The sequence below is a fragment of the Marmota monax genome, unplaced genomic scaffold (assembly GCF_021218885.2).
Source record: "Marmota monax isolate L192 unplaced genomic scaffold, Marmota_monax_Labrador192_F-V1.1 WCK01_AAM20220418_F8-fsc00005, whole genome shotgun sequence".
Classification (NCBI taxonomy): domain Eukaryota; kingdom Metazoa; phylum Chordata; class Mammalia; order Rodentia; family Sciuridae; genus Marmota; species Marmota monax.
This window is the reverse complement of record NW_026692254.1, coordinates 10,551,024-10,571,739: the sequence shown is the minus strand read 5'-3', so window position 1 is coordinate 10,571,739 and position 20,716 is coordinate 10,551,024. Positions and strand designations below refer to the sequence as shown.

The following is a 20,716-nucleotide window of genomic DNA, read 5'->3' as shown; positions in this document are numbered from 1 at the left end:
CTGGGGAATCTGAGGCTCAAGTCCTGTGGATGGAAGAGGTAAAGGTGGGGTGCTTTACCACTGAGCTACATCCTCAGTCCTTTTTATTTTGCTGAGGCTGCCAGGAATTTGCAACCCTCCTGCTTTAGCCTCCCCAGTCACTGGAATTATAGGTTTGTGCCACTGCCCCTCCTCCTCTTCCTCTTCCTCTTCTTCCTCCTCCTCCTCTTCCTCCTCCTTCTTTTTACTGACAATTTTTAAGTTGTTTATTGGAAGTATTAAGTTTTTTAAAAACCCACTAATTATTTTGCTATACAAAATAAAACTCGTAATATGAACTTTTAACATTTTGGTATGAAATTAATAATATGGAAAAAGATGCAAACCAACCAAGAGGTAAAAAGTTTTTAACAGTGACACTGTGTACAAACATCTTTTACTCAAGTGAACATCCAGGCTAATAGTTTATTTTCCCTTTGTTGATATTTCTCACAAACTTTTTAATAAGCATGGTTCTTGGTGGTGTGTGCAGGGGCTGTGTGCAGACAATGTACCTTCTTACTGATAGGATGATTATCTTCCAGATGGCTAGAGCCATAGAGGACAAGCAGACACTCATAAAGCATGGATACCACTTGGGAAAGGGCTCATCAGTGCCAGAAAGTTTCAGGACCATCGTGAAGGTCTGGACAGAGCTTGTAGGAAGTAGGAAAAAGTGGTGATGATGGCTGTGAAGTCCTAAAGGCTGGACTGGGCTGCAGGTGGATGCTGTGACCTCTATCATAGGAGGAGGAAATGAAGGGGGGACAAGGGCAAAGGAATAGAAATGCAGCCCCTGGAGGAGAGGACAAGGAGATGAGCCAGGATGTCTCTGCACCCACTGTGTGCTGGGTGCTGGCTGTGCTGCTTGCTGGGCAGTAAGGAGCAGAGAGCACAGGGTGCTAGGGAGGGAGACAGCTTGGGTGTTGGCTGCTTCTCAGAACAGTGGCCACAAGCCTGGCACTGTATCACCTTCATATCTTTCCTTGATTCTCTGTGGCTGTACAAACCTCATCAGAATGTTGTTACAGACCTTGCTGGCAGAAGGAGATTTGGGAATCTGCATTTGAAAATGAACCTGTTAATGCAGTTGCAATGACCCCAAGGGAAATGTATCTGTTAGGACTCAGGTGCAGAAAGTGGATTCTCTGTGGCTCTTTTAAGCACAAAGGGAGTTTCCACAGGGTGCTCATCAAATCACTGAAGAGGGAGGACCCCCTCCAGGGTGTACAGTCAGCCTGGAGGCACAATCCCCAAGGAACTCCGGCTTCAGCAGACTCTTGGCACCCTCAAAGGTAGGGGGACTGCTCCAGAAAAACCCAGCAAAACAAAGGTGTGCCTTGCAGCCTCTCCCATGTGCAGTTCTTGTTTACCTACAAAGGTGCCAGGTGCAAAGGCATCTCAAGGGAAATATACCCCCTGGGGAGGCTGGAGTGGATGCTATGTAGAAACCGGTGAAGACAAGTCAGGTGCAGCCCTGTGGGGGAAGGAATAGGGAGCTGAGCCAGGGCAAGTCACATTTCAAGGAAGTGTAGAAGGGTAAAAGGTTTCAACCTTCTGATACCTGATATTGGCTGTGCTGCCCTATTGGAGACCCCCCACGCCATGTGGCTGAGAGATGTTGATGCCTGGGGGTGGGGGTTAACTGTTATAAGATGAGGAGCAGACCTGTCGCTTCCCAGATCCCAGGTCACAAGCAAGGCCTTGCTGATCCCTCCACTTCTTGCAGTTGAACAAACTCTCAGGTATTCCTGTTGTGCCAGGGCCTTTGGTTGCCACCACTGCTCAAGGTCTGCTATAACTAACAGTCTATGATTTTTTTTGCTGTTGTTGTTCTACTTAGTTTTACATGACAGTAGAATGCATTTCTACTTATTGTATACAAATAGAGCACAACTTTTCATTTCATTATACATGATGTAGAGTCACACCATTCATGCAATCATACGTGTACATAGGGTGATAATGTCTGTATCATTTCACCATCTTTTCTACCCCCATACCCGCTCCCCTCATCTCACTCCCTTCTTCCCTATCCAAAATTCCTCCATTCTTCCCTTTATTCCTGCCTCCCCATTATGGATCAGCATCCACATATCAGAGAAAACATTTGGTCTTTGGTTTTGGGGGATTAGCTTATTTTGCTTAGCATGATATTCTCCAACTCCATCCATTTACCTGCAAATGTCATAACTTCATTCTTCTTTAAGGCTGAGTAATATCCCATTGTGTATACATACCACAATTTCTTTATCCATTCATCTATTGAAGGGTATCTAGATTAGTTCTACAGTTTAACTATTGTGAATTGACAGGCTTTGATCTTGACCCCTAACTTATTAATTCCACCCAGGGTAGGCTTATCTGGATGTGGATTCATGGTAGGCCAATGCTTTTTCAAAATAACAGTCTTCTATTTTGACATTTTAAACCCATTAGTTTTCTGGTTGTTAAAACTAAATTGTGATTGTTTTCTAGCCTCAGAATTTGTGTGATGTTTTTGGCATGTTTCCACTGGTGCAAATAGGAATGCTTTTGTGAAATTGCAGAGGTTCACAAACTACTTCTGAAGTGGTACATGGCCTCTAGTGGGTTACAGCAGAGATGAGATGCATGAACTTGTGCAGTGGCCTGGTGTCGAAGGCTGCCGAGGGAGAATATATGAGCATGTTCTCTGCTCTTGATCCCATGATCAGGAATGAAGTGGAGTCTGGGAGTCCAGCCTCTGAGCTTATACAGAACTTAACTCCATCTGAAACTCAAGGTCAGAGAGACTGTGGCCTCAATAGGGAGGTTAGGTGGCTTGGAATAAAACAGAGGCAAGCATTTGCTCTTCCCTTTTTCCCAAACTTACAATTTGAGCTTTCGTTAACAATTACTTATTATTGAATGAATAATAAGATGAATGAAATAAATAAATGACTAGCAATTATTGTTTCATGAAGGAAAAAAATATGTGAACTTTAAGGGCATTCTTAAGGAGTGGGGCAGGCAGTTTTTGAGATATGATTGCTAGGAGAGATGAGAAGGCTGCCCCTGGAGCAAGGCAAGGTTAGTTAGTGATTCCCAAGTCTTATGGGGTTGGTGGCATCAAGTACTCCTCAAAATGATTGTGTATATAGTGTTCCAACACTTCATTCACTTGAGTCACATATAGTTTAAAATTAGCAGTGGGTAGAAATATTTACACTGGTATAAACAGCAAATTTTACAAAGCAGGGCTTTTCTTTTTAGTTGTTAAGTTCTGCAACCTGCTACCAACTCAGGTCTCAGGCAGTCATGCCAGACTTGGTGCCCTCTGAATGTGACCTGGTGACTGTGCCACCTTCCTGGTGACTTCCCTCCAGGTATTAATTTGTAGTGTTCTGTGGACCCACAGAAAAGCCTAGAAATAGAATGACTCCTAATTTGCACTCGGTTTGGAACTTTCTATGTGAACTCAGCTTCTCTGTGTTTTGCCTTTGCTGCTGCAGAAAAATGAAATTGCACAGGGCAATCTTGAGAGACGGATGGCACAGGGAACATGCAAACCCGAAGTGGGACCTGAAAAAAAACATCCTGTGGCTTTTTTTTTTTTTTAAACCAAGGGAATAGTGAATGCTTTTAGGAAGTTAAAACCTACATCCTCTTCCAAACCCCACCAGGGAAAGGACTTAATTATGTGGATTGGGAGGTAAACAAGTCTGTCCTGCCAGTAGATGAATGTTCTGCCAGGACCTAGCTGTTTTCAGGGCTGTCTTCCAGGCTTGGAGTCCACTTGGAGGGTGTGCTTGTCCAGAGCCACCAGCCTGCAGGAGCCTGGGGAGGGAGGGAGTTCTTAATGTGTTGACACCTGGTTTCCTCCGTGATGTGAGCTGTGCTTTGTGGCTAGAAGGGAAAGCACTTCTTTTCAGGGAAACAAGATTCCGGCCAAGGACAACTGCTGAGAGGTCCAAGAGGAAATCAGGCATTAATGAGGCCTGCCTGGTTACTTCTATTCGACAAGGGTGTCCTTTAACGGGTCAACTGCATACTGACTCTGGCCAGGATGTGAGATTTGACCTGGATGTGTCTGGCGAGACACCCTGAAGTAGGGGGTCTTGAATATGGAGCCACCCCTATACTCTCCCCCTGTTCTGCATTCTTGATGATGGGAGAAAGTCTCAATTTAATACTCATGGATAGGGGCAGGTTTTTAGCACTTTTCTTGGTAATTTCCTCTTCTCCTTTTCCTTCTTCTTCGTGGTACCAGGAATTGAACCCAGGAGCACTTAACCACTGATCCACATCCTCAGCCCTTTTTGTATTTTATTTACAGACAGGATCTCACTGAGTTGCTTAGGGTCTCGCTGAAGTGCTGAGACTGGTTTTGAACTCATGATTCTTCTGTCTCCACCTCCTGAGCCGCTGGGATCACAGGCGTGTGCCACTGCACCCAGCGGTAATTTCCTTCTTGAACAAGAATCAGTCTTAGGTTTAGAGCCCTTGGTTCACTTGGGTTGGAGTTGGGAACTGAATCCAGGGCCTTGTGTGCACATTCTAAGCACATACTTTACCAACCCGGTTCATTCTTAAAATACATTTATATTAAAAAAGTAAATTAACCCAAGGAAAAAATGGTTCATTAAATAGCAAGAGCATTGGCAATTGGTAAAAACCATGAAGCTTGGGAAGTTTTATGACAGGAAAACCAACAAACAAAACAAAACAAAAAAACAACCACAAGTGTTCTGATGTTGAAGCTCATGAAAAGAACTGGGTATGAGCTGGGACTCCCAGGGGAGACTAGGCCTAGAATCAAATTCTGCTCTGACTCATTCAATGGGCAGCCTTGAGAAAGTGTCTTAACTTCTCTGTGTGTTTCCTCATCTGGAAAGTGGAGGGGAATGAAACCTCTGAGCTCCTAGGCTGGAGTTGAATGGCGCTATTGTTTGGATCTTAAATGTCTCCCAAAGGCCCATGTGTTAAAGGCTTGGTTACCAACGTGTAGGGATTATTGAGAGGTGATGGAACCTTTAGAAAGTGGTGCCCATTGGAAGGAAGCTAGGTCACTGTGGGCATGCCCTTGAAGGGAACAATGGGATTCCAGCCCCTTCCTCTCTCTCTCTTTTGCTTCCTGGCCACCATGAGGAGTATATTATGCCTTATGTACTGTGCTGCCACAGGCCTAAACAACAAGGACAAGTGACCATGGACAAGAATCTTTGAAATTGTGAACCAAATAAACCTTTTACTTTATTAAGTTGATTATTTTGGGTATTTTGTCATGGTGATGAAAGGCTGATGCAAATGGGTGCTTTTGTGTAAACTATTTGGAACAGCCTTTACTGTTGTCATTTCAAGGGAAGGAAGTGAGAATTGGGGGTGGAGGTGAAGGAAGGCCAGAAGAGGAATCTCTTAAAGATTGAGGAAGTAGGAGGTGGCCTGGGGAAAAGGTTCCCTGTGCTCACAGTGGGAGGTAAGTATGACTGGAGAAGGTGGCGTGATGCACAGCTGGTGATGAATAGGTTGCTCAGAAAGTGCACAGTGGGCCTGCCTTCCTTCTGACCTCTCAGAGTCACAAGCCCCAGCTGAGAATCTGGACCTCAGAACTGGCAGCAGCTCCGACAGTGGGTGACTCTGCTCCTTCTCAGAACCACTCTTGCCATTAGTATCTGCCACCAGGGCATAGAGCAGCTGAGCTGCAAGGCACCTGCACATACTTGTGTCGCATTGACTCTGAGCAAGGGACGTGGATTGTGCCAAGCAAATTGTTCTTCCTCTCCTTGAGGTACCCAGCTCTGTTAGGGAAGTACTAACTACCTTTTTTTCCCATTTCATAGTCTGTCATTTTCTGCAGTGATTATAATTGCTGTATATAGGGCATCTTTAAAGGCCCCTGGGATGTGGCTGAAGGTATTTTGCTCAGTAGTAGAGCAATTGCCCAGCGTGCTCAAGGCCCTGAGTTCAATTCCCAGCATAGTAAAAAACAAACAAACAAAAAAAAACTTTAAAAAAAAATTAAAGGTGCCCAGGACTTCATATTTGTGCTTCACAAGCATTATTAGTGGTAGGCCCTGTTATCAGGGCATCTTATACATAACATAGAAAAGGCCCCAGGGGTATAGAGAGCTGGAGAGGCCATCTCTGGGAAACTCTCACGGAGTTCAGTATTTTCCATAGAGTACACCAAAACCTTAAGGAAAACGCTGGGTATGATGGCGTGCACTGGTACAGTCCCAGCTTCTTGAGGTTGAGGTAGGAGAATCACTTGAACCCAGGAGTTGGAGACCAGCCTGGGCAGCAGATTGGGAACCCTGTCTCAAAAACAAAGCAAAAACAAAGGAACAGATGAACAAACAAAAGAACCAAAGAAAAATGTTTTCTGCAAGGAATTTAGAAAACATACTGCTTGAGGGACTGGTTGACCCCTGGCAATTGGGCTTTTATTTCCTGGGAACCCCAATGTATCTTGGGCCTTGCTTGCCAGATAGAAGCTTAGAGATATTTTTTGTGTTTAAGTGTGGTTTCTGCTCTATATTTTCATAGCAGTTTCTCTTTACTAAAAGGTCAGGGTCACAAAAACAAATAATGTATAAGGAGCTTCATACTTGGTTTAAGAGCCTGGTTAACTGATTTCCAGGGCTTCTATACTTTTATTGGTAGTAATTAGCAGAGTGAGCCAATGTCATTACCATTAATTCAAATTTAGTGGCTATGGAATGTCACGGTCAGAGGAGTCTGTGCCTTAGGCCTGATTCCATGAGTTGTGAGCCACCTCTACCCAGAGTGAGGAAGTCTATCTTGATATGTTCCTCTTTCCTAAAATCCATCCTTTCTTTTCTCACCACCTCTATTTTGCAGAAACAGTATGCTGAAGAAAATATTAAGTTCTAGAGACAGCATATGCATCTAAACATGAAATTGACCTCTTTGCCTCAGCACAGGGGTAGAGAGGACAGAGGTGACTTGTGCCTGTGAAACACTTTGTGTCTGTCACAGGTGTAGGAGAATGCAGGGTGGGTTCGGACTCTTGTTTCATGCTCACCTTCTGTGCTCATTTGTTCAACAAATATTTATCGAGAATCTTTTATGAACTAGGCTTAGTTCTAGATGCTGGGAAGACAGCAATAAATGAAAATGAAATCTTTGCTCAAGTAGACCTTATACTCTAGAGGGACAGATGGATCATAAAGAAGATAAATCTGTCAGCGAGTGTTTATTTCATGATTACTGAGAACCAGAGAAACTGTAGGAAATGAACAAATTATGCAACCTCAACCTCTCTCTCTCTCTCTCTCTCTCTCTCTCTCTCTCTCTCTCTCACTGGGGATTGAACCCAGGGATGCTTTATCATTGAGTTACAGGCCCAGTCCTTTGTTTTTTACTTTGAGACAAGGTTTCACTAAGTTGCTTAAGGCCTTGCTAAATTGCTGATGCTGGCCTTGAACTCATGATCCTCCTACCTCAGTCTCCTGAGCTGCTGGAATTACAGGCATGTGCCAATAAACCTGGCTCTCAATTTATTCCTTAAACACAGCATAGAAACAACTTATCTTAATTCCCTGGGCTGGTATCAGGAAATGACGAGGAGAGAAAGATACTTTCAAATATTAACCATGAAGAAACAGCTTTGATTGGAAGATGTATGAAAGCAAATATCAGTGCATTTCTTCCTTCTCTTTTCTCCGAACTCTGTTTCCAGCTGTTTCCTGTTTTGGGCTAATATTAGATTCTGAGGCTGGGGAGCAGGGGGTGCATTATAGTCTGAGTTCATGCAGGTGTCATGTTGGTGACAGATACTTGCAGTCAGATATTGTATCTTTAATACTGAACACAAATTATTCCCAGTCGGTGTTATGAGTTGCGTATAGAAAGGCCAGTCAGCCCCTGAAGGCCAGCCAGAAAAATGTTTGTGGTGTTAAGCACCAGGAATGCAAGGCCAAATTTGTACATTTGTGCACATCGTTTGTGTAGGTCTACACTAAAAGCTGGGCCTTGAGTAGTCTACATTGCAGACAAACTTTAATGTCCTGCTCAGTACCTGACCAAGTGTTATATTACTCCTTGAACTTAAAGCTCTAACTCATTTTACTGGTATCATTTCTAAGAAAGCTGCCTGTCGCTGAACCTTGGAAAGGGCACTAGGTGCAAGATCGAATATCCTGCAACAAAGAGGAAGCTGAGGTTTCCGGAAGCTAAGGCCCAAAAGCTCTTCTGAGTGGCTGTTTTTTTCTTTTTCTTTTTTTGTGGTGCTGGGGATAGGACCCAGGTCTTTGCACATGCCAGGCAAGTGCTGCACTCTGAGCTATACCTCCCAGTCAAACGTTATTTTTTTGATGTGGAAGCAGTAGCATTTTGGTTTGTGGAAGGGTTTGAGAAGTCACAAATATTAAAAAAAAAAATGATTTTGAACAGTTTCAGAGTACTTGAAACATCAGAACCATTTGAACAGCAGTTATTTTTCAATGATTTCAAGACCTAGATTTGCACCAGGCCACTGGGTGCATATGGAGGCCCTCAGTCTCCCAAGGAACACATGGAGGCTCCAGCTCCTTGGTGCATGTTGAAGCCTTTGGTTCTCCAGGGAACACGTGGTCAGCCTCAACCTAGTCTGTAGAGCCCCTTTGGACTATAGTTAGCTGCCCAGTTTCAGTGGCTGGGCAACTTCTGCCCTCCTAGGGAAAACCCACTCATTCCTTTCTGGCTCAGTCTTCTGTCCTGAAAGCTTGCTGTGCTGCCCCCAGTGACTGATCTCCAGGATATTATCCCTCTCATTTTCTTTGTCCAGTGTCAAAATCCTTGCACATCTCCCTGTGAAGATGCCTTGAATGGGATTCTAGGTGCTTAAAATGAGATTTTTTAATCTTAGGAAGTCACCAAGTAAGTTAGTTGATTTTAGTCATGTTAGGAAAGATTTCAAAGATTTCTGGGAATTCCCATCTGTTGGAAAAGAGAATACCTACTGAATATTCAGCAGGGTCCTGGGTGGCTCCTTTTTCTCATTAATACTTGCATCAGTTAAATGAGATAGATGGTGCTTACTTTTTCTCACAATGATGTGGCAACTGAGAAGTACAAGCTCCCCTGCCAGTGCAGCTATTACAGAAAGTTAACCCAAGTCTTTCTATATGGAGGGTTCACATTCAAACTGCTGCTTTAGATCCGTAGAATAAAAGCTGAATTTCAACACCATTGATTGATGGCAGTCAAACCTCCATCTCCCTCTACACTGCCCAGAGGCTTAATCCCTCAGAGCTATGAAAATGGATCCCACATTGAAGGCTCAGAGTTGCTCTTTTGTGTTGACCAAAGTTGCTTCTTTAGCACTGTAGGAGGCCCTCACAGCCTCCTTTAAGAGTGTTTCTGGGCCCTGGATTCTGTGATTTTGGTCAGGGGGGTGCTCTTTCCTTGGAACTTAGGCAAGGGGTGGGTGGAGCGCCACTCAATGGTGCCTTTGTCCTCCTTTGAAAGCTTTAAAAAGAAAAGATGAAATTCCTCAAGAGGGGCTGGATCCAGGCTGGGCTGGATCCAGGCTGGGCGGGAGCTCCCCAGCCTGGGAGAAGTGCAGGCTGGACTTGGGATTTGGTTCTCATCTGGTCTCCTTTGCAGGATGGCATTGGCAGGAAACAAAGCTCTCCTTGAGGTCCCTGCTTAAGTAGGAGACCCTTCATTTTCATTTCACTGTGGTTTCCCAGCAGCCTTTTAATGAGCTTCATCTTTGACAGCTCTTTGAACAAAGGGGAACTAAACTTATTAGGTCTTGCGGAGCTCAAAGGAGGGAGGGTCTTGCCTCCAAAGCATCTGCAGTGTTCTGTGCTGCCCGGCTCAGGGTCCCTTTTCAGCAATGCAGAGAACCGGAGTGTGACGAGTGGTAGAAAGCCCAAGTCCAGAGAGAAGGGGTTTCTTCTCATCCTATCCATCTGTGCTAGTTCTTTTTATTTAAAAAAAAATTGGGTAAAATTAAACCACGTACAGCAAAAATAGGGGAATAACTGGTTACTGCAATCGCCAAGTTCAAGTTCAGTGAGGTAGAAGGCTGGAACACAGTTAAAGGGAACTGAAGGATATGGACAATAGGTCTCAGCTTGCTTCCGCAATCGCCTTTGTTTTTCTTCATTTTCTGCTCCGCACAGTACAAGGAGGCAGCTCTCAAGTACTTGGAGATAAGCGTTTTGGATTTTGATGGGCTGGAATGGATTACGTGTCACTTCTAACCCAGTCATCTAGGTTCAGGGTTGATTGAGTTCTGATTGGTTGGTGAACTCAAGTTTGTGGTAGGACTGGGAGGGGTTGGGCACTGATACCCCTTAAACCAAGGGGAACCGCCCATCTGTGCTCCTGTGCTTATTTAGTGCCTGCTATCTCTGCTTCTGGGCTTCTAGCAGGGTTGCAGATCCCATGCTACCTTCCTTCCAGATTCTGGCTTCACAGAATTGAGGACTCTTCTATTTAGGCCTGTGACCCTGACTGGCAAGAGGGTTTCTTGGCCACTGGCCTGTATTGTTCAGAAAACTGGGGTCTCCTGTTTCCTTACTTAAGATCTAACTAATGAGATGGGTCTTTCTTTTGGAGGAGAATATTTTCAGACGTCCCTGATATATAATCTGTGCTTCAGATACATGTGGTGGCAAAGATAGACTTATCAGCTTAGCAATGTCTCAGTAAATGTACAGATGTTAAAATTATTTTTTTCTGGAAATGAACTTGGTATGCAACAAGTATTCTGGTACCTGCTAAATTTTGTGCACTGGGCTGGATGTATGATACTTGCCACTTGTGAATTGTTCCAGCCCACTAGTCTGTGTTTTGGCTCTTTCCTATCTCTGATGGCTTTCTCTTCCCTGTACTACAGAGAACTGCTGGAGACCACCTGCCGCCTGGCCAACACGCTGAAGAGGCATGGAGTACACCGAGGGGACCGTGTGGCCATCTATATGCCTGTGTCTCCAATGAGTGTGGCAGCAATGCTGGCCTGTGCCAGAATCGGAGCTGTCCACACAGTTGTCTTTGCTGGATTCAGTGCAGAGTCCTTGGCTGGGAGGATCAACGATGGTGAGCACATGGACTGGGGAAAGGAGGAACCCAGGAATCCCCTGGTCCTTGTTCCTGTGGGGCCTGGTCACCAAGGAGGAGACTAGAAGTAGGGCTAGAAATAACCGAAAAGTTACACAGCCAAATGACAATGCTACCAGGGTCACTACATGGGTGACCAAGCATTTGTTCTGTGAGCTGAGATCTGAGCATGTTGGATTTAGCCAGGAGAAGAAGGGAGGAGAGAGTTCCAGGTAGAGAAAATAGGCTGATGGTGGCAAGAGTTTAGTGTGTGTGAGGCCAGGAGGAAGCTGGCATGGTTGTAGCACAGGAGGGAAAAGTAGGGAAATTGAGGTGAGGCTGTGCATGAGGAGGTACTGCAGGTTGGTAGCTTTCTGTTGTGCGGAACAAAGGGGTGAATCATCTCCAGAGTCAGGTGAGGGGGGATGCAATAGATATATCCTTAGGGGTTCTGACTGCAGGTTAGACTCCTGGACAGAGCAGTACATTAGTGTCTCCCCGCTCTTGCTATTGTCAAAGGGCTGAGTGTCTGGATCATTGCCCAGTATGTGGCTGGTGGCCCAGTGTCTGTGCAGTCTTATTCCTGCTCTTCTTACAGAGTCCTATGAGCTGGCTTTCTAAAGAAGGTGCCAGTTTCCAGGAACCATTTAGAGTTCTTCTGTCTCACTGAAGACTTGCCTGTGAATTGAGCAGAGTTAAAGGACTGAGTTTTTAGAACCTGCTGACCAGCCTTTTTAAAAATGTCCGGGAAGCCCTTCAACTCCCTTTTAGGGCTTCTCATCCACTTTCAAGGAATGGTGCTGCCATCTCTTCTGCTTTTCCTCTCTCTAGAACTTTACAGCACCCAGTCTGTGCCAGACACTGTTCAAAGCACTTTGCAAAGATTATCTTCTTTAATTTAACGAATTTAGTCCTCATACATTTGTATAAAATTGTACTCTTACTTTGTTTTTCTCCTTTAAAATTTTCACTGTGACCATTTCAAAGAGTAAAACTCAGTGGCAGTAAGTACATTTGCAGTGTTGTACAATCAGCATCACTATCTAATTCCAGAACTTTCTCATGGCCCCAAGCAGACATGTTATACCTTTCAAGAAGGCATTCCTGATCTGGGGGTGGTGGCACACTCCTGTAATCTCTGCAGTTTTGGAGACTGAGCTAGGAGGATTGCAAGCTGGGAAATTTAGTGAGAACTTGTCTCAAAATAAAAGAGTAAAGAGGGCTAGGAATGTAACTTAGTGGTAGTGTCCTGGGTTTACTCTTTAGTACTGCTCCCTGCCAAAAAAAAAAAAAAGTTATGCCCCTTTTCTCTTGTCCAGTCTCTGGCAACCACTTGTTTTTTGATTTGCCTATTCTGGATATTTCAAATAAAGGAAATTGTACAATACATGGTCTTTTGTGTTTGGCTTTTTTTTTTTAATTTTTATTTTTTACTAAGCCTGAGTTTTTCAAAGTTCAGCCATGCTGTAATGTGTATCAGTACTTTACTTCCTATTGTACCTGATTAGTGTTCCACTGTGTGGATATATCATATTTTGTTAATCCATTTAGCAGTTGAGGGACGGTTGAAGTGTTTCCACTTTTTGGACTCGAGAATGGATTGGCTATGAATGTTCATATGCAAGAACACCTGCTTTCAATTTTGAGAGTATAGACTTAGGAGTAGAATTGCTGATTCATATGGTAATTCCATGTTTAACTCATTGAAAAATAGCAAAATTGGTTCCCAAAAGGGCTATACTATTTTACATTCCCACCAGTAACATATGAGGGTTCCAGAAACTGCATCCTCATCAGCTCTGGTTAATTTCCATTAAAAAATTATATTGTCAGAGTGAGAATAAAGCAGTATCTCACTGTGGTTTTGATTTGTATTTCCCTGATGACTAATACTGTTGAGCATCTTTTTCTGTGCTTTTTGGCCATTGTTATGGTTTGGATATAAGGTGTCCCTCCAAAAGCTCCTTGTTAATGCAGGGATATTCAAAGAAATGATTGGATTATGAGAGCTGTAAGATAATCATTCCATCCTAGTTTGAATGGACTAACTGGGTGGTGTCTGTAGGCAGGTGGGGCGTGGATGGAGGAGGTGGGTCATTGGGGGTATACCCTGGAAGGGCTCCTCTCCTCTGTGGCCCCTTCCCCTTTTCCATGGCTTTATGAATAATCAGTGAGTAATCAATGCTCCTTGACCATGCCCTTCTGCCATGATGTTCTGCCTTCCCATGGGCCCAGAGTGATGGAGTTGACCCACCATGGACTAAACCTCTGAAACCGTAAGACCAAATAAGCTTTTCTAAGTTGGTCTTATCAGGTATTTTGGTCACAGTGATGCAAAGCTGACCAACATATATTTGTATGTCTTCTTCGGAGGAAATGTCTGCTTAAGCACTTTGCCTGTTTTTTAATTGGTCATTTGTCCATGTGTTGTTGAGTTTTTAAAAAATATTTTTAGTTGTATATGGACACAATATCTTTATTTTATTTATTTACTTTTATGTGGGCTGAGGATCAAACCCATTGCCTCACATGTGTGAGGCAAGTGCCCCACCACTGAGCTATAATCCCAGCCCTGTTATTGAGTTTTAAGAGTTCCTTATTATATTCTGGATGCTTAATAAATGTATATATTTAATTTTGTGTTAGGGATTGAACCCAGGGATGCTGTACCATGGAGCTATGTGCCCAGACCTTTTTATTTTTTGAGACAAGCTCTTGCTAAGTTGCCCAGGCTGGCCTTTAATTTGTGATCCTTCTGCTTCAGCCTCCTGAGTTGCTGGAATTATAGGCATGCATCATTGTGCCTGGCTGGATGGTGGACTTTTATCAGATACTCCTTATGATTTACAGGTTGTCTTTTACTCTCTCAGTAGTGTTCTTTGGTGCACAAAAGTTCTTAATTTTGATAAAGTAGTTTATTTTTTCTTTATTTGCTTGTTCTTATGCTGTATTATTTTAAAAAAACCATTGCCAGATGGTGTCATATTGATTTTCTCCTATATTTTCTTCTAAGGGTTTTGTAGTTTTGGTTTTTACCTTTAGGTCTTTGATTCATTTTGAGGTTTTTGTTAACTCTCCACTGGGGATCAAACCCAGAGGCCCACATGTGTTTAGCAAGTACTCTACCACAAAGCTGTATACCAGTCATTTTAAGTTATTTATTGTACAGGTATGAGGTCAGGGTCCAATTTCATTCTCTGCCCTATGGATATCTAGTGGTTCTGGCACCAGTTGTCAAACAAACCATTATTTCCCTTGTTGAATGGCACCCTCTGTAGGGTTGCGGATGGAAACCAGGGTCTTGTGCATGCTGGGCAAGTGCTTTACCACTGAGGTACAACCTTAGTCTGCACTTCTTGAAAATAATTTGACCATATGGGCTTCTTTTGGGCTCTGTCTTCTATATTGTGCCGGTCTATTATTATCTCAAACTGTTTTGATAGCATAGCTTTACAGAAAGTTTTGAAATCAGAAGGTATGAGTCTTCCAAATTTGTACTTTTTTTTGTAAGATTGTTTTGGCTATTCTTGATCTCTTGCATTTCCATATGAACTTTAGGGTCAGCTTTTCCATTTCTATGTAAAAGGATGTTGGATTTTGATGTGAATTGCATTGAATTTGCAGAAAAATTGGCAAGTACTGTCATAACAATATAATCCTAGAACATGGATTTCTTTAAATTTAAGCCTTTAAAAAATTTCTTCTAGAAGCTGGGTGCAGTGGTGTATACCTATAATTCCAGCTACTGGGGAGGCTATAGCAGGAATGATGTAGTTCAAGGCCAGCCTTCACAACTTAATGAGGCTCTGTCTCAAAATAAAAATAAAAAGGATTGGGGTTATAACTCAGTGGTAGAGTACCTCTGGATTCAATCTATAGTACTGAAAAAAATTTTTTTCTTCTAGCAATGTTTTGTAGGGTTTAGTGTATATGTCTGGCCCCTCCTTGTATACATTTTCCTAAATATTTTATTATTTCTGAATTTTTATTTATTTTTTGGTACCAGGGATTGAACTCAGAGGCATGTGACCACTGAGCAACACCCCCAACCCTATTTTGTATTTTATTTAGTGACAGGGTCTCACTGAGTTGCTTAGCACCTTGCCATTGCTGAGGTTGGCTTTGAACTCACGCTCCTCCTGCCTCAGCCTCCCAAGCTGCTGGGATTACAGGCTTGTGCCGCCACACCCAGCCTGAAGTTTTTGTAAATTGAATTGTTTTCTTAATATCTTTTGCTTGAGTATAGAGACAGAAATTATTTTTGCATGTTGATTTTGTACCCTATAAAGTTGCTGATTTATTTATTAATTTCAGTGGTGTGTGTGTGTGTGTGTGTGGGTATGTGTGTGTGTGTATGTGTGTGTGTGTCGGGGGGTATTTCTTAAGATTTTCCACATATAGGATCATGTCATCTGTGAATAGAGATAGTTTTACTTCTTCCTTTCCAGTTTGGATGTTTTAAATTTATATTTCTGGTTAGGACTTCTGTTATAATGTTGAATAACAGTGGGGAAAGTAGGCGTCCTAGTCTCATTCTGATTCTGAGGGAATGCTTTGGTCTTTGATGTTGAGTATGATGTTAACTATTGATTTTCATAGATGCTCTGTATCAGGTTAAGTCAGGTTAAGTAGGTTCCTTCTGACTCCTAGTTTGACAAGTGTTTTTTTTTTTTTTTAATCATGAAAGAGTATTGAATTTTTTTTCAAATGCTTTTTCTACATTTCAGCTTTTCCTTCCCTCTGTCAATATGTTATATTGCATTGATTAGTTTGTGCATGTTGACCACCCTTTCTTCTTGGGGTAAATACCACTGATCATGGGGTATAATCCTGTCAATAGTATTGAGTTGAGGGTTTTTGCATCATTTTTCATAAGGGATATTGGTCTACAGTTTTCTTACAGTGGCTTTGGTATTAAAGTAATGCTGCCCTCATAAAATGGATTTTGGAGGATTCTCACCTCTTCAGTTTTTGGAAGAGCTTGGGAAGAATTGGTGTTAATTTTTCCATAAATTGGTTAATTCATCAGTGAAACTATCTGGTCCTGGTCTTTTCTTTGGTGGGAGGTTATTATTTTCTCTTTAAAGATGAAGAAACTGAGGCACAGAGAGGTTAAGTGACATATCCAGAGTCAGGCTCTTCCACCAGAGTTTATTCTTTTAACATTACACTGGGCTGCTCCTTTCCTCTCTTGCTGGTGTGGCCATGGTTATAAGTTTGTTTTTTAAAATACTTTGAGACAAGCAATAACAGTTGACTCTGGAAAATTCTGGAAGACTAGGGATTTAGTACCTGGATGCTGGGGTAGTGCCCAGAATCTCAGGATTCTTAAACCACCAGCTTGGGAAAGCAGAGGTCTCACCACCTCTGAGGGCCTTAGCAGGGGACCTCCTGTAACATTTTTTCAGAACGTTGCCACTAAGAAAAACTTGCCCCAACACCCTCTGGTTTCTGTGTCCAGCTCTCCTGGTATTGAGTTTCTGGGGGCAAGACTCTGTTAAGACAGTGTCTGGGTCCTCTTGGGCCAACAAGGGACATTCTTGATTGTCTTTTCATGTATAACAAACTGCACCAAAACTTAGTGCTTAAAACAACAACTGAACATAATGTATTTTGTTTTATTTCACGAACTGTGGGGCAGGAATCAGATAGGCCTGGTAGGAATGGCTTCTCTTTGCTCCATGATTTCCAGACACCAACTGGATTGACTTTGAATAGTTGGGGGCTGACCTGGCATCTCTTTCTTTTTGTGTGGCTTCTCCATGTGGCTGTCGTGGGTTTCCTCGCAGCATGAGAACCTCAGGCAGTCAGACTCATGACATGGTTCCTAGAGGAAGAAAGTGGAGACTGCCTGATTGTCCTTATGGTCAGAACTAGAATATACAGAGCATCCTTTTTTTTATACTTCATTGGTCAAACCATTCATTGGCCAGTCCATATACAAGGGGAAAGGACCTATATTATCTTTCTCCATAAGACTAAGTCAAAGAATCTGTAGCTATTTTCAGTCTACCACCAGGAAGGTTGGTGTATTTTCAGAGTGTGATCACCAGGGTCTTGCCATGAGCCAGGTAGCCACCTTAATTGGTATGCATGATTCTAGAGTTCCAGCAACCTGCCCCGGCTTCCAGGCTGTCACCATTATTCTTTTATCTTCTCTCTTGCTTATTGCTATCTGAAGATAAAGGGGACTATGAGCCAGGGAATGTGGGTGGTTCTAGAAGCTAAGAATAGTTCAAGGCTGACAGTCAGCAGGAAATGAAGACTGTGGTCCTGAAGTCTCATGGAACTTAGTTCTGCCAATAGCCAGTTGGGTCAGGGAGCAGATTCTTCCCCAGAGCCTCCAGATGGGAGCTCAGCCTGCCAACACCTTCCTTTTTGCCTTGCAAGACTCTGTCCAGAGCAACTGTCAAGCTACCTGTTCTGTAGAACAGTGAACTAAAAAGAGATGTCCTTAGCTACGAAGTTTGTGGTCATTTCCAAGGGAGTGATTGAGAACTAACATAGATTCCAAGACCTGTTCCAAACCAGGAAGGGACATTTGAGGCCTCCCAGATAGTGTCACACGGCTCCTGCCTATTCCCCACTAGCCCTATCCCCATCATTCTGCTGTAGAATGATCCAGTGGGTGAGATGACCTTGTCCTGCCTAGGTACTCTCCCTGGGTCCTGACCTTGAAAACAGCTTGGGCAGTGGGGCCCTGGACAAGTGAGAATGCAGGAGTGAGGTATGAGTCATGGAGGCTGGAGAAGGAGCTGCCACTTCGACATGGGAGATGGGTGGGAGATGGTCATCTTCCTTCTTCATCTATCGGGCACTCAGGTCACACCCACCTACAGGGATATAGAGTTGGAGAGTCTCTGATAGGCCTCATGTTTGACTCAGTTTCCCTAGGTGACATATTGCTAAGATCTGAAGAGCGAAGAATGTATATGGCCAGACCCATGTGGGTGTCCTAGTGCCCCATGAAGGTATGGCTGCTCCTGGGCAGGTCTAGAGTATCTCTTCAGTCTCTCCAATCTAGAGATGGGCCTATGGGGTCATGTGGCTGCAAAGTCCTGTGCTGGAAAATTCTCAGGTAGCCCTCAAGTTCATGACATCTCTAGGGCTCTTAGGAGGAAAAAGATCCTGGGTATGTCATTCAAAAGTATTTTCAGACAGAAATATGGCTCAGGAATATGGTGACTTATTGCTCTCATAGAAAAGATCCTGAGACAAGAGTCCCACTGTAGGCAGTTTATCTGGGAGGTGGTCCTCAGGTATTGGGAAGTGGGTTCAGAAAGATGGGTCTACATTGGTCAGCCAGAACTTCATCCACAGGGAAGCCTGAGTGATAGCATAGCTCATGTGCATCAGGATGACTCCTTATGCAGGTAGGGGAGTTGAAGTAATTATTCTTCTGTTGAGAGTCAATGATTGAGGAGAACTGGGGTGGGAGTAATTCCTCAGAACTTGTGTCCTTTGCTCTACAATAGGCCCTCCATACAGCCTATTGTAACAATGAATATTTTTTCCAGACTTTTCGTTAGAATGACTATATAATAACCAACCACAGTCTTGTTCTCTCTGGGTTTTCCCACATTAGATACAGTGCAAAGGATAATTCCTTTGCCTATGATCCTCATGCCCAAGTTTGTGTGTCTCTCTTTTCCTGCTCTGGGCCTTGCCTTATTGTCTTAGGAAGCTCAGGTTCCCCAATATAGTCCTGGGCCTGGCTGACCCAGGTTCAGTCATTGAAGACCAAATGCAACCGGGGGGAGCGTTGATCTAAAGGTGAAGGTAGATGGACAGCTCCTGGGAAGCCACCAGGGTGGAGGGGTCTCTATTCTTTGGACAGTGAAGGTTCTTGGCTTATAAAAATGCCCCTGGAACTGGGACACTGTGGACTTGGCCTTTACCTCTCAGTGTTGCACTGCCACCATGATTGCCATGGGCAGTGTGACAGCCCATGCATAGCATAGCTGCTGCATAGCAAAGCCACTCTTTTGATTGATTCTTTTACTCAAAATTAAACTTTATGACACTCTTAGGCCTGGGATGTGTGGCTTCAAGTTGGGCTACGAGGGTTGAAGCAGGGAGGAAACTGATTAGACATGTCCATGTTGTCTCTGTTAGCCAAATGCAGGGTGGTTATCACTTTCAACCAAGGACTCCGGGGAGGGCGTGTGGTGGAGCTGAAGAAAATAGTGGATGAAGCTGTGAAGAATTGTCCAACTGTCCAGCATGTCCTGGTGGCTCACAGGACAGACAACAAGGTCCACATGGGGGATCGTGACATTCCCCTTGAGCAGGTGGGTTTACTTTACTTTGTGTAGTTTGAGATTAACAGGGTTAATTAACAGAAGAAATTGGTTAACAGGGTCTGGGGTTGGGCTGTAGTTCTCAATTGTGGTTCCCTACAGGTGTCAGGGTTCCTTTGTTGTATTCACCCCCCCACACACACACACACTTTTTTTTTCATGCTGAGAATTGAACCCAGGTCCTTGTGCATACCAAGCATGTCTCAATTTCTGAGCTAAACGTACAGACCAAATCCATCTTTTTATTTTGTGTCTTCTCTGCGTTTGGAATCAAACCTGGGCAGACCAGAGAAGGTGCTCTGAATCTGTTCTGCTGAGTCCCACTGCAGCTGGGGAAATGGTGTTCTCAGGGAAGCTGAATGAAGGGGAGAGACTAACTGCCCTGTATCTGCTGTGTGTTTCTTCTCCCTTCTAGGAAATGGCCAAAGAGGCCCCTGTGTGCACCCCAGAGAGCATGGACAGCGAGGACATGCTCTTCATGCTGTACACCTCAGGAAGCACTGGTTCCCCCAAGGGGCTCGTCCACACCCAGGCAGGCTACCTGCTGTATGCTGCCCTTACTCACAAGGTAGAGAGGCCTGTGTGAGGAGGAGGACTGAGGATGGGTACTGCCATGCCACCGGCAGGCTCTGGGCAGGGTTGGGAGGTATGCAGTTAAGGAATTCCTCCTGTAGTGGGATGATGCCTCTTGATGTGATATGGTGTTTTGTTATGGTGTACTCATAAGCAGGGCCACTGTGAGTCATGCCATTGAGATAGTGGAGCAGGGATGTATGCTTGTGAGACAAGACAGGGCCCTTCATCCAAGCCTGACTGTGGCCCTGCAGTCCTCTAACCTGCCCCCACTCCTCAGTCAGCTTGATGCCTGTGGGATGGAGCCTCCCTGGCTCTGACATCAGGCTGATGCTTCTCATCAGCAGGGCTGTGTTCTGATGCTCTGGGCCCAGGCACTTCTGACTTCATGAGTCCCTTGCTCCATACGAAACGTAAAAAGTTGTATATTACAACTCTGTTGGGGAAATACAAGAATCTAAACAACAGAAATTTGCAAGGATTGGGGGTGTGATTTAGTGGTAGAGCACATGATTAGTGTGTGTGAGGTCCTGGATTCCATCCCAGAACTGAAAAATCCCAGCTATTCCAGGCTGAGGCAGAAAAATTATAAATTTAAGGCTGGCCTGAGCAACTTAGACCCTGTCTCAAAATACAAAAAAAAAGGACAAGGGGTATAGCTCAGTGGCAGAGCACTTACCTAGCATATGCTGTAACCTCGGGAAGCACCGGTACCCCCAAGGGGCTCGTCCACACCTGCTGTATGCTGCCCTGACTCACAAGGTAGAGAGGCCTGTGTGAGGAGGAGGGCTGAGGATGGGTACTGCCAGGCC

General features: G+C 44.0%; 1 protein-coding gene across 1 annotated transcript in view; it reads left to right on the top strand.

The window, feature by feature from the left end:
* Acss1 (acyl-CoA synthetase short chain family member 1) overlaps positions 1–20,716 on the top strand; it is a 61,081-nt gene that overhangs the window by 21,563 nt on the left and 18,802 nt on the right. Inside the window, exons 3-5 of the mRNA XM_046435340.2 lie at positions 10,832–11,031; positions 19,147–19,322; positions 19,747–19,899. Of these exons, the coding sequence (XP_046291296.1) occupies positions 10,832–11,031; positions 19,147–19,322; positions 19,747–19,899 (529 nt within the window). The remainder of the gene's footprint in view (positions 1–10,831; positions 11,032–19,146; positions 19,323–19,746; positions 19,900–20,716) is intronic.